Source organism: Macrobrachium nipponense, chromosome 23 (assembly GCF_015104395.2).
Source record: "Macrobrachium nipponense isolate FS-2020 chromosome 23, ASM1510439v2, whole genome shotgun sequence".
In the NCBI taxonomy this organism is placed as follows: Eukaryota; Metazoa; Arthropoda; class Malacostraca; order Decapoda; family Palaemonidae; genus Macrobrachium; species Macrobrachium nipponense.
This window is the reverse complement of record NC_061090.1, coordinates 68,701,969-68,715,751: the sequence shown is the minus strand read 5'-3', so window position 1 is coordinate 68,715,751 and position 13,783 is coordinate 68,701,969. Positions and strand designations below refer to the sequence as shown.

Here is a 13,783-nt window from a genome sequence, read left to right as displayed (position 1 = left end):
GACGACGTATACGGCGGTTAAAGATCTTGAACACAAACACCCCAACATACAAATAACAGCCAAACCCAACAAGCGAGGACAGTTTATTATCACACCCAGAAACCAAGAATCAGCAGACATACTCAAAAGCAACCACAACTTCCAGTACTTAGACCCCACACAGAAAACTGAAAAAGGTATCATACTGGGATACCCAACATCCCTTCCAGTCGACCCCATCAAGAAGCTCCCAGGAGTAGTACACGCGGAAAGATGCCTAAACAAGGCAAAAGAACCTTCTAAGAAAGTCCTTGTCACTTTCCAAGGCAAAAGGCCCCCTTTCGTAGACATCCCGACATGGGGGAAATACCACACCGAGGTTTTCACGCCTCTGAAAACCCTTAACGATGCTTTAAGTACCAACGATTTGGCCACCACCAGCAGGAGTGCACAGCTAAGCCTATATGCGGTGTTTGCAGTGGGAAACACCCAACAAGTGACTGCATCGACAAGCAGAAGGAGGCAACAACAGCCAGATGCCCTAACTGCCACAAGGGACACCATGCATGGTACAAGGGCTGCATGGAAAGACTGAAAAGAATATGGAATATGAAAGGCTCTCCTCCCCCAACCACAGAACAACAAAAACTCACACAATACACATCACACTCGCAACCACCTACCACACAGCAAGAACCCCAAAGAGATCTCGCCAAACAATGGCAGCACCCAATCCAACAACACACACACAAACCACCACAATCACACAGACCCCAACACTACCAGCAAACACATAAAACAGGACCACAATCACAAAAAACCCAACACCACCAGCCACCTACACAAACACAGAAACAGCAAGCAACCCCAACGAAGCCCCACGAAAACCGCGACCCCAGACTCACAGAAGGCACACTGTACACACAGAGAAACACGCAGGTCCCAAATGCCAGACCCACTTCCTTCCTACCCTACTCCACACCAAAACAGAGCCATTCAGTGGCGAGTCCTTCTCCTTTTATCGTGGTGTTGCGAAGCTCTCCAGTACGGTCAGAGCACTTCTCGGTTTTCGGTAGGTCGAGTTTTTATTGGTTCCCGGGAAGTGACTCATACGGCGGGCGTTGACTAGTCTTGCAGACCTTCTCAGGTAGGGGGTATCACCGGGAGCCATCTTGATGGCTTGGCTTCTACCTGCGTGACGTCACCCCTGGTATTATTCTCATGTCCGGTGTTCGTTCCATGCGCGCTGGTACTTTCGTTAGGGGAGAGGGGTGTGGTCCTCCTCACACACGTCGGTATCAGGAACGCTTCTTGGGTGGTATTGAGGGGAGGCTTTTCTTCGAGGATGAGCAGCGCTTCTAGGGAGACGCAGACGTGTGGGTCAGGTGCTCTCCCGATGATCTTAGTATTCCTGACGATGTCGTCTCTCGTGATATTTCTGCGGTGTACTGCAAGGGCGCGTGCCTAATGGCGCCCTCCTGGGCGTGGCAGGAAATCCTTTTTGACAGGCGCATCGTCGTCATGCCGATGTAAATCCCAGGGCATCCTTGGGCGGGGCATACGTATCGGTAGACGACGTTGGACTGCTTCAGGGGGTCTCCTGCCGGTGGGGAGGGGTTGTTCTTCATCAGGAGGTCTTTCGTACGCCGATTCCTTGTAGTAAAATAATGAGGGACACTCTCTTTCCTTCCTCCATGGGGCGGACGTGTTCCTCTATTATTTTTCTACATGGCTGCTTCTTCTTCCTTTGTATTGGTGGTGCATGAAGGCTTTATAGAAAAGTTTTGATATCCTCCGGGGGCGGAGTACACCGCAGAAATATCACGAGAGACGACATCGTCAGGAATACTAAGATCATCGGGAGAGCACCTGACCCACGACGTCTGCGTCTCCTAGAAGCGCTGCTCATCCTCGAAGAAAAGCCTCCCCTCAATACCACCCAAGAAGCGTTCCTGATACCGACGTGTGTAGGGAGGACCACCACCCCTCTCCCCTAACGAAAGTACCAGCGCGCATGGAACGAACACCGACATGAGAATAATACCAGGGGTGACGTCACGCAGGTAGAAGCCAATCAAGAGGCTCCCGGTGATACCCCCTACCTGAGAAGGTCTGCAAGACTAGTCAACACCCGCCGTATGAGTCACCTTCCCGGGAACCAATAAAAACTCGACCTACCGGAGAAGTGCTCTGACCGTACTGGAGAGCTCGCAACACCACGATAAAAGGAGAAGGACTCGCCACTGCTCTGTGAGCAAGAGCCCGTGCTGACACAAGGTCAGCTAAATCAAAAACAACAACAACAAACCACTGGAATTCAGTCCCTCAGCAGTTATCGCTTGATAATTGTCCTGTCGATCAGAGGAACGTCGCGTTAGAGAGAGAGAGAGAGAGAGAGAGAGAGAGAGAGAGAGAGAGAGAATTGTATAAGCAATAATAAATCAAATGACTCAACCGAATTTTACCATGCCCTTTGGTGCGTTGCTCGCCAGTCTAAGCAACGACAACGAGAAAGCCGTCATCAGAAAGATAGAGAAGACTCTTTATAAGATTAATAGTTGCTGAAGCAGCAGTTATTTTGTTTAAACCAAAATAATAAGATAATAATAATAATAATGATAGTAATAGTAGTAGTAATAATTTTTTTATTCGTTTACTGGCTGAGTTATTTCAATATACTCCGCCTTTGTCCTTTCCACGACTTACCCCTTTTTTACAAGGGTCTTTGTTCTTCTTCCTGCTTAACAATAATAATAAACAAAATAATTAAAATAATAAATAATAATAATGATAATAATCAATAATAAAAATAAATACTTGTTGGAAAATTCTTTTATTTTCATTCTTCTATTGACTGACTTATCATCAATATACTTTGCTTGTCCTTCACGCTTATCTTTTAATATGGTATTTCTCTGCCTTTTCCTTATAATTTTTGTGAGTCAATTCCAATAAATATTTATTGCACAAGCGACCAGAACCAGTCTTCATTTTCTGCGACAATCGGCCACGGGAAATGGAAATACACTGCCCGAAAACCGACGCAACAGAAGGCCCAAAGAAAAATGTGACGCCAGAAAAATAAGGCCATAGTTTTACGCTGGTCCTAACCGGAATTCCAAAGAGGGTACGAGTTGGGATTCCCAAAATATTCCAGTTGGAACGTTCAGTATTCCATTGAGAACTTCATTCCCGTTTATCTTCATTCTGTTTGTGCAGAAACATAAGTAGTTGGCAATCTAGCGTACTTTTGCTGCCTAGTTTTGAAGAATGCTAAATGATGATATGAAGAAGAAAAGTCAGGGAAAACAGGAGACATGAGGGAGTTCCAAGCCTGGAAATAAGATTAAATACAAAAATAATAATAAACATAAATTGAAATATATGGAAAGGAATGGAAATAACAAGAAATTAAAAAAAAAAAAAATGCAGTGGAGAAATGAAATTGCGCTGATCCATGTGATTCTTAAAACAATTTAGTCTGTGCAATTATGGGAAGAGATGGACTGACGGGTGTTCCCTTATATTCAGCTTAACTTTTTTTCAATTTGAACCAGCTAGGAAACTGAGAAAAGGCAATGAAAAGTTTCATGGCAGGTAAATTGGAAACCGTTAGCAAGTTAACTTCTCTCTCTCTCTCTCTCTCTCTCTCTCTCTCTCTCTCTCTCTCTCTCTCTCTCTCTCTCTCTCTCTCTCACTTTACATTATAAAACAAAAAGAATTTCGAGGTTTTCTCAGTCTACATTTTAATCTTCTCGTCTCCTTCTCCCTCGTTTCTTCCTTCCTTTCCCTCCAAGAATTCCGGTTCAACAAAGATGGATGAGTCTGCTGTCAAATAAAAAAAAGGGACTTGGATTCTTTGTGAGATTTAATCAGGATAAACAATACCTTCTCAGCGGGAAGTGGAATGATCTGTTATTCCTGAAGTTTATTTTTCAAATGAAAGACATAACAAGAGACGTTTAATTAACTGTTGTGTTTAACTTAATTACATAATAAGTGTATAATGAAACTTGCATATAGAGAAATAAATCTCATTAATCTAATTTCAATTTTCATCATATATAAATTAGCATGGGCATTTTTTTCTAAAAAATTGGCAAGGAATCCACGTATTTTACTCTAAACCATTTACCATTATATATATATATATAATATCTATAATCTATAATATATATATATATATATATATATATATATATATAAATATATGTATATATATATATAGATATATATTATATATATATATATATATATATATATATATATATATAATATATATATATATATATATATATGTATAATGTGTCCTTGTGTGTGCCTGTGTATGAGTGTGCACGTTCGTGCGTGTATGAGATAAAGTTTAGTAAGTAGCATCATATATGTGTATCAATAAACCGCGTAAACGCTTAGTACATATATCGAGATCGATGACGCTCAGGCGAACTTCTCCTTCTTAATTCGTAGCTCACCTTAGGGATAAATCTGGACATGGGAAAGAAACAGACAACTATTCCCTTCTCTTCCTCCTCGCTTGCCTAATGGATCTCTCCAAAGGAGAAACAGTAAAACATTTCGGCGAGGCTGGTCACTGGTTAATCATTTTGCCGTTTTACTTTGCTTGTGCGGAAACATGCTATGTTAATGCACACACACAGATCTGTGTGTGTATCTATATATATATATATTATATATATATATATATATAATGATCATATATATATATATATATATATATATATATATATACTATACCAATATATATGCATGTATCTAAATAAAAATAAATATTATTCTAATTTCCATCACATGATTCATATAACTGGATGCGTTTTTTAATATTTTGTAGGTTCTCTCACTCTATGTTTATTTCCAACACACTGTATAATGCCGAAATTTTATTAATTAGTGAAAAAAATCGACAGTTTACCAGAATTTGTCTTTATTCGAATCAGAGGATAAACGATAAAAAAGATTAGAGGGAATTCATAAAATCTATTAGATACGCTTTCGCCGTTATGGCATTAAAACTATATATTTTATATAAAACCTAAAATAATAAAAATTAGCTTTAGAGGTTTAAATTCCAAAATACAGAAGAATGAATAACGTAGTCTGAATATTCTATGGGGACGAGAGAGAGAGAGAGAGAGAGAGAGAGAGAGAGAGAGAGAGAGAGAGAGAGAGAGAGAGAGAATTCATCATCCATGCTACGTGATCTTATTAAAAGTGTAGCAAAATAATTTCCCTACTTATCTCTAAAAATGATCAGTGGAAGCTTTTCATTTTTTTTTTTAGTTTATTCCGTGAATTCTTAGAATTCAGAGTACAAAGTACAGAATGTAATACTTTTTATGAGTTTAGGAGAGAGAGAGAGAGAGAGAGAGAGAGAGAGAGAGAGACCCCCAGGAAGGTAAGCAGAAATCGAGGCTTAAAGTGAAAAAAAAAAAAAAAAAAAAAAAAGGAAATTTCAGATATACGTTCCTAGCGTGTCAGATCAATTCTGTGTAAGCGATAATGGAATTACGGAACGAAAAAAATTCTATCCATAAAAAAAAGCTATTTCATACTCTCTTTTTTTTTTTTTTTTTTTTTTTTTTTTTTTTTTTTTTTTTTTTTTTTTTTTTTACCGTAAATTGTTCACAGGATTTAGTTTAAGCTCCTTTCCTAGATCCCTTTCAGTCAAAATAGCTTTAATAAAATATGAACAGAGACCCAGTATTGATAATAAAGATTTCATCTTTGTCCTATGAATCATTAATCAATAATAATAAATTATATTCATTGAATATTCTTACTTTGACTGATGGTAACGAGTAGTTTACTGTTTGGAAAATGATAAAAGAATGTACCGTGTAAAACCACTTTTTATATAATCAACTGTGCATCTCATGTTTTATTCCGTATAACCCCTTAACTTCCATATACTTTGAAAGGTTACAAATTCAAGTCAGTGGCTCTTGTGGCTTTGTTCCATGTGAATATGGTTCATCATCTGGAAGATAATAATAATAATAATAATAATAATAATAATAATAATAATAATAATAATAAATAATAATGAAAAACCAGTGAAGACGAGTGGCTAAAGAGTGCGTGGGAAGAAGGACTAATAAAAGTAGACGAAGACCCAGAATAAATACACAGAGACAGGAGAATGACAAACAGAACAGAGGACTGGCACAACAAACCAATGCACGGACAATACATGAGACAGACTAAAGAACTAGCCAGCGATGACACATGGCAATGGCTACAGAGGGGAGAGCTAAAGAAGGAAACTGAAGGAATGATAACAACGGCACAAGATCAGGCCCTAAGAACCAGATATGTTCAAAGAACGATAGACGGAAATAAAACATCTCTCCCATATGTAGGAAGTGCAATACGAAAAATGAAACCATAAACCACATAGCAAGCGAATGCCCGGCACTTGCACAGAACCAGTACAAAAAGAGGCCTGATTCAGTGGCAAAAGCCCTCCACTGGAGCCTGTGCAAGAAACATCAGCTACCTTGCAGTAATAAGGGGTACGAGAACCAACCTGAGGGAGTGATAGAAACGATCAGGCAAAGATCCTCTGGGACTATGGTATCAGAAAGGATAGGGTGATACGTGCAAACAGACCAGACGTGACGTTGATTGACAAAGTCAAGAAGAAAGTATCACTCATTGATGTCGCAATACCATGGGACACCAGAGTTGAAGAGAAAGAGAGGGAAAAATGGATAAGTATCAAGATCTGAAAATAGAAATAAGAAGGATATGGGATATGCCAGTGGAAATTGTACCCATAATCATAGGCACGATCCCAAGATCCCTGAAAAGGAATCTAGAAAAACTAGAGGCTGAAGTAGCTCCAGGATTCATGTAGAAGAGTGTGACCTAGAAACGGCGCACATAGTAAGAAAAGTGATGGACTCCTAAGGAGGCAGGATGCACCCGGAACCCCACACTATAAATACCACCCAGTCGAATTGGAGGACTGTGATAGAGCAAAAAGAAAAGAAAAGAAAAAAAAAATAATAATAATAACAATAACTTGTTATTTGGAAGCTTGAATTTCAATGAATTTCAAGTCAATTTCTATTTTAATATCGTTTACCTTATAAATAATAATAATAATAATAATAATAATAATAATAATAATAATAATAATAATAATAATAATAATAATAATAATATTTTGGTAAAAGACCCTCTTTTAGGCAAATGCTGTTAAAAAGGATGGCAGAATTAAGCGAGTTGATTTTATATATTGTTTTTTTCTATTTTCCTTACAATTCGCTTCTCAGGCTCAGCGATGTTTCTGAGTAACTGGCCAATATTCATATTGGAAAATTTCAAAAATTATAAATGCTGAAGGAATCTTTTAATAGAACAAGATTTCAGGTCCAGGTCAAGCAGGGGTCGTCGTCAGTGCTGGTATTATTCCATAGGCATAGTTCAGTTCGGACCGGGGTCGTCTTAGGTTTAAGGGCTGGTATTGGTGCTGGTATAGCTGGTATCACGTGACGTTTCGACCTTCTCGTAGGTCATCTTCTGACGAGTCGGTTGAAGTGACTGTAGCAAGAAAGTTTGCGGAACGGTATTTATAGCGGCACGGACCTAGAGTTGCATTCTCATTGGTCGGGCCGGTCTATATGGGTACCGTCGAAGAGAGGGTCTTCCAGATTTCCAGGAAACCGAGGATGTATGTGCGCTACATTCATGACACCTTCGTCTGCGCCGACTCCCAGGATGAGATAGAGCAGCTGCGACATGCATTCCTGACCACAGCTGCTCACGTTCACGATTGAACATTGCCAAGATCGCCGCCTCCCCTTCCTTGACGTCCTTGTCGAACAGCGAGATTCCGGATTCAGCACGAGGGTGTACACGAAGCCGACGAACCTGGGAATGTGCATGAACGGTGAGAGTGAGTGCCCTGAGGAGGTGTAATCAGCTCCACCATCAGCGCCTTCGTCAGGAGGGCCCTCTCACACTGCTCCTCCTGGAATGACACACACAGTGAGTTGGAGCGCGCCGCCCAGGTCCTCGTCGACAACGGACACACCAATCGTGCTGTTGATGAGTCAATAAGGAAAGGTATGGAAGCCTGGTACCACCGGGAACCCCGCCCCGACGTTGCAGAGCCCATCAAGCTTTTCTACAAGGGGCACTTCCACCGGAGGTACAAGGAGGATGAACAAGCCCTCAAAAAGATCATCGAGGAAAACGTCAGCCCCGCCGACCCAGACAGAAATATTAAGATGATTATATATTATAAAACGAAGAAGACGAGCAGCCTGGTGATGAGAAACAATCCTTTGGCGCCCATGCAGGATCCCTTGAAGAAGACGAGTGTGGTCTACCGTTACACATGCCCCGTCCGAGGATGCCTCGGCAAATACGTCGGTATGACCTCCATGCGTTTCTCCAAGCGAATCTCCTGCCATGCCCAAGAAGGAGCCATATTCAACCACGCCAGGACTGCTCATAACAAACGGATAAGAAGAAATGATATTATCCCTAATATCACCATAATAGATCAAACAACGGATCCCCGACGTCTGCGCCTCCTAGAAGCCCTCCATATAGGCAAGGAGAAACCAAACTTAAATATCACTCAAGAAACGTTTCTCATTCCCACCGCCGCCCGGAGAGCAGCGAGCGACCCCCACCCCCCGACGATGCCAGATAACCAGGAAACCCCACAGGATGATACGATTCCTGCTACAGACGGAATTCCTGACTTTCATCCCCAGGCACGCACACTGTGGCGCTCGCACGAGAGAATCCCCACCGAGACCTTCGAGGCGAGATCCACGGCTTCGCCCAAGACCGGCCCGACCAATGAGAATGCAACTCTAGGTCCGTGCCGCTATAAATACCGTTCCGCAAACTTTCTTGCTACAGTCACTTCAACCGACTCGTCAGAAGATGACCTACGAGAAGGTCGAAACGTCACGTGATACCAGCTATACCAGCACCAATACCAGCCCTTAAACCTAAGACGACCCCGGCCCGAGCTGAACTATGCCTACAGAATAATACCAGCACTGACGACGACCCCTGCTTGACCTGGACCTGATATCTTGTTCTAATAAAAGATTCCTTCAGCATTTATAATTTTTGAAAATTTCCAATATGAATATTGGCCAGTTACTCAGAAACATCGCTGAGCCTGAGAAGCGAATTGCAAGGAAAATAGAAAAAACAATATATAAAATCAACTCGCTTAATTCTGCCATCCTTTTTAACAATAATAATAATAATAATATTAGTAGCAGAACTGATGGGGATACGAACACAAACACCACCAGCACAAACAACCCAACAGAAACCAAAACAGCAACCTCCTTGGAAAAGGCGACTGGAAAAGCAAATCATGGTGATGAGATCTGACTTGACTAAACTGAAAGAGATGGCGGAAAAAAGAAAAAGGCTAAGAAGCAAGAAAACAAGGGAGGAACTCAACGAGAAATACAAAGTACAAGAGAGGGGACTAAACAACACAATAGAAGATGTACAACAGAGGCTTAAGGCCAAAGCACATAAGATCCAACGGTACATGAACAGGAATAAGGGATACCAACAGAACAAACTATTCGGACCTAACCAGAAAAGACTATACAGCCAACTAAGAGGGGAAGACAACCACCAAGAAATTCCTGAAGCCGAACCAAGTAAGAGACTCTGGGAATACATATGGAGCAATCCGGTATCACACACCAAACATGCAACATGGCTCCAGGAAGTCAAGGAAGAAGAAACCGGGAGAATAAAACAAGTCAAGGAAGAAGAAACCGGGAGAATAAAAGAAAGATTCACTGAGATCACAGCAGACACAGTCAGACACCAACTAAAGAAAATGCCAAACTGGAAAGCCCCAGGTCCCGATGAAGTCCATGGATACTGGCTCAAAAACTTCAAGGCCCTACACCCACGAATAGCAGAACAACCTCAGCATTGTATCTCAAATCAACATGCACCCAAATGGATGACCACAGGAAGGACATCCTTAGTACAAAGAGACAAGAGTAACGGAAATATAGCCAGTAACTACAGGCCTATCACCTTCCTACCAATAATGTGGAAGTTACTAACAGGTATCATCAGTGGAAAAAGGGCTATACAACTACCTAGAGGGAGAACAAAAACCTTCCCCCACCAACAGAAAGGCTGCAGAAGGAAGTGTAGGGGCACAAAAAACCAGCTCCTGATAGATAAACTGGTAATGAAGAACAGTAGGAGAAGGAAAACCAACCTAAGCATGGCATGGATAGACTATAAGAAAGCCTTCGACATGATACCACACACATGGCTAATAGAATGCCTGAAAATATATGGGGCAGAGGAAAACACCATCAGCTTCCTCAAAAATACAATGCGCAACTGGAATACAATAGTTACAAGCTCTGGAATAAGACTAGCAGAGGTTAATATCAGGAGAGGGATCTTCCAGGGAGACTCAACTCACTGTCCCCACTACTCTTCGTAGTAGCCATGATTCCCATGACAAAAGTACTACAGAAGATGGATGCCGGGTACCAACTCAAGGAAAGAGGCAACAGAATTAACCATCTGGTGTTCATGGACGACATCAAGCTGTATGGTAATAGCATTAAGGAAATATATACCCTAATCCAAACTGTAAGGATTGTATCTGGGGACATCAGGATGGAGTTTGGAATAGAAAAATGCGCCTTAGTCAACATACAAAAGAGCAAAGTAACAAGAACTGAAGGGATAAAGCTACCAGATGGGAACAACATCAAACACATAGATGAGACTGGATACAAATACCTGGGAATAATGGAAGGAGGGGATATAAAACACCAAGAGATGAAGGACACGATCAGGAAAGAATATATGCAGAGACTCAAGGCGATACTCAAGTCAAAACTCAACGCCGGAAATATGATAAAAGCCATAAATACATGGGCAGTGCCAGTAATCAGATACAGCGCAGGAATAGTGGAATGGACGAAAGCAGAACTCCGCAGCATAGATCAGAAAAACTAGGAAACATATGACAATACACAAAGCACAACACCCAAGAACAAATACGCACAGACTATACATAACACGAAAGGAAGGAGGGAGAGGATACTAAGTATAGAGGACTGCGTCACATCGAGAACGGAGCACTGGGGGCAATATCTGAAAACCAGTGAAGACGAGTGGCTAAAGAGTGCAATGGGAAGAAGGACTAATAAAAGTAGACGAAGACCCAGAAATATACAGAGACAGGAGAATGACAAACAGAACAGAGGACTGGCACAACAAACCAATGCACGGACAATACATGAGACAGACTAAAGAACTAGCCAGCGATGACACATGGCAATGGCTACAGAGGGGAGAGCTAAAGAAGGAAACTGAAGGAATGATAACAGCCGGCAAGCATCAGGCCTTAAGAACCAGATATTTCAAAGAATGATGGACGGAAATAACATCTCTCCCATATGTAGGAAATGAGATACGAAAAATGAAACCATAAACCACATAGTAAGCGAATGTCCGGCACTTGCACAGAACCAGTATAAAAAGAGGCATGATTCAGTGCAAAAGAGCCCTCCAAGGATGGGCCTGTGGAAGAAACATAAGCTACCTTTCGGTAATAAGTGTACGAGCACCAACCTGAGGAGTGATAGAAAACGATCAGGCAAAGATCCTCGGGACTATGGTATCAGAAACATATAGGGTGATACGTGCAAATAGACCAGACGTGACGTTGATTGACAAAATCAAGAAGAAAGTATCACTCATTGATGTCGCAATACCATGGGACACCAGAGTTGGAAGAAAAAAGAGAGGGAAAAAATGGATAAGTATCAAGATCTGAAAATAGAAATAAGAAGGATATGGGATATGCCAGTGGAAATTGCACGATCCCAAGTTCCCCGAAAAGGAATCTAGAAAAACTAGACGCTGAAGTAGCTCCAGGACTCATGCAGAAGAGTGTATCGTAGAAACGGCGCACATAGTAAAAAAAAGTGAGGGACTCCTAAGGAGGCAGGATGCAACCCGGACCCCACACTATAAATACCACCCAGTCGAATTGGAGGATTGTGATAGAGCAAAAAAAATAAAAAAATAAAAAAAAGTAATAATAATAATAATAAGCTATAAAATGCATAAGTAAATCACACCGCATTTCTGTGTCCTTCATGACAGTGAGTTGGACTAAAAATCTGTTATTTCGGGTGGATAACTTTATTACAGTAATACTTTACGCCAAGTAATGTTGTTGTTTGTCGCCTGCCGCGGAGTATTGCATGTTGTTGAGGCCGTTGAGGAGAGTTTAATTATCCTGCCTTCATATGTGTGCGCGTGCGCATACTCGCTTGTTTTTGCATGCATGTGTGTGCGTGTGTGTGTTGGTGTTTCATAACTCGGATTGAAATCTTGGTGGCTAATTTTCTAGTTAATTGGATTTAGAAATAACCACCACATACACTTATTTTTTCAGGGAGGTTTTATGAACTACATTCGTTCATTGAGTTTTATATATCTAGCCTTTCTTGTTAACTGTTTACCTAGACATCTTCATGAATATTTATGTATATATGTATATTTACATGTATACATATAAATACCCATATACATAGATATATAGTATAATGAATACACACACACACACACACACACACACACACATATATATATGTATATATATATATATATATATATATATATATATATATATATATATTATCATCATTTATCATGGCCAGCGGGGTTCCTCAATATTCCATTGCATTTTCAAGGCTGCCATAGCACAAAATATTTCAGTAACAAAAGTGGAACGTGACTACGTAAAATAGAATTTCGAACGTACAGTTTTCTGCTTTATGAACAAGCTACCCAAACGTAGCTAAAAAGTGGCTAAACATAATGAACAAGGGTGTATATATATATATATATATATATATATATATTATATATATATATATATATATATATATATATATAATAAACATATATATCACATACATACATACATCATACATAGATACATACATACATACATACATACATACATACATGTATATATACTTTTATATGCATGTATACAATTACCCTAATTCTTAGAGAATATTTATATAAATATTGAAACATCTGAAGTTGAAACATATATTTCCGCGTCCCTTATAAAAGCCAATATTCAAAGGTATATAAAAGCTTAAGAGTGAAGGCTGAACACACTGATTCACACAGTCTTCTCGTGGAAAGGTTAAACTCCTCGCCTCTCAATTTCCAATCAAATCTTTTATCAGAAATTTCAAGGCTATCAATCATCCTACATTTGCCCTCTGCAGTTGTTTGTTCTTCCCAATATTCTCGATTGAGAAGATCTGTAGCGATCAAACATCTTTTGCTGGGGAACTGGCTCTTCATTTCTGTATGGCTTCACTGGGATAATCTTGTTATTTGGCCTTTTCAACCTTTATCATATCGTAGAATATCTCTTCTGTTCATATCTTTAAAATTTACCATCTGATGGCTCTTTTTCCTTTCGTTCACATTATGACCATTTTTAAAATACTGTCTCATTTGTATTTAGACGATACATGCATCAATGTGAAAGGGCTTGGCACTGAACTCCAACCCAACAGCTCTATTTTTTCCAGCTATGATTGAGTTGTTGTAATATCTCCTATCAGTAAAAACGTCACGACTAATTAAGCTATATTCTGAATCAAGTTTAGTTTTTCGTTTCCCTCTCGTGGCTTTGAATGAGAGAAAATGAGGACTGGGCATGCAAAAAGACGTAAAATACAAAGCAAATGAAGCAATAGCAGGTTGAATAAGATTT

At 40.2% G+C, this 13,783-nt stretch overlaps 1 protein-coding gene across 1 annotated transcript in view; it reads left to right on the top strand.

The window, feature by feature from the left end:
* Positions 1 to 588: 588 nt before the first annotated feature.
* Positions 589 to 13,783, top strand: part of LOC135198102 (POU domain, class 6, transcription factor 2-like) — a 14,378-nt gene continuing 1,183 nt past the window's right edge. Inside the window, exon 1 of the mRNA XM_064225563.1 lies at positions 589 to 1,028. Within this exon, the coding sequence (XP_064081633.1) occupies positions 589 to 1,028 (440 nt within the window). The remainder of the gene's footprint in view (positions 1,029 to 13,783) is intronic.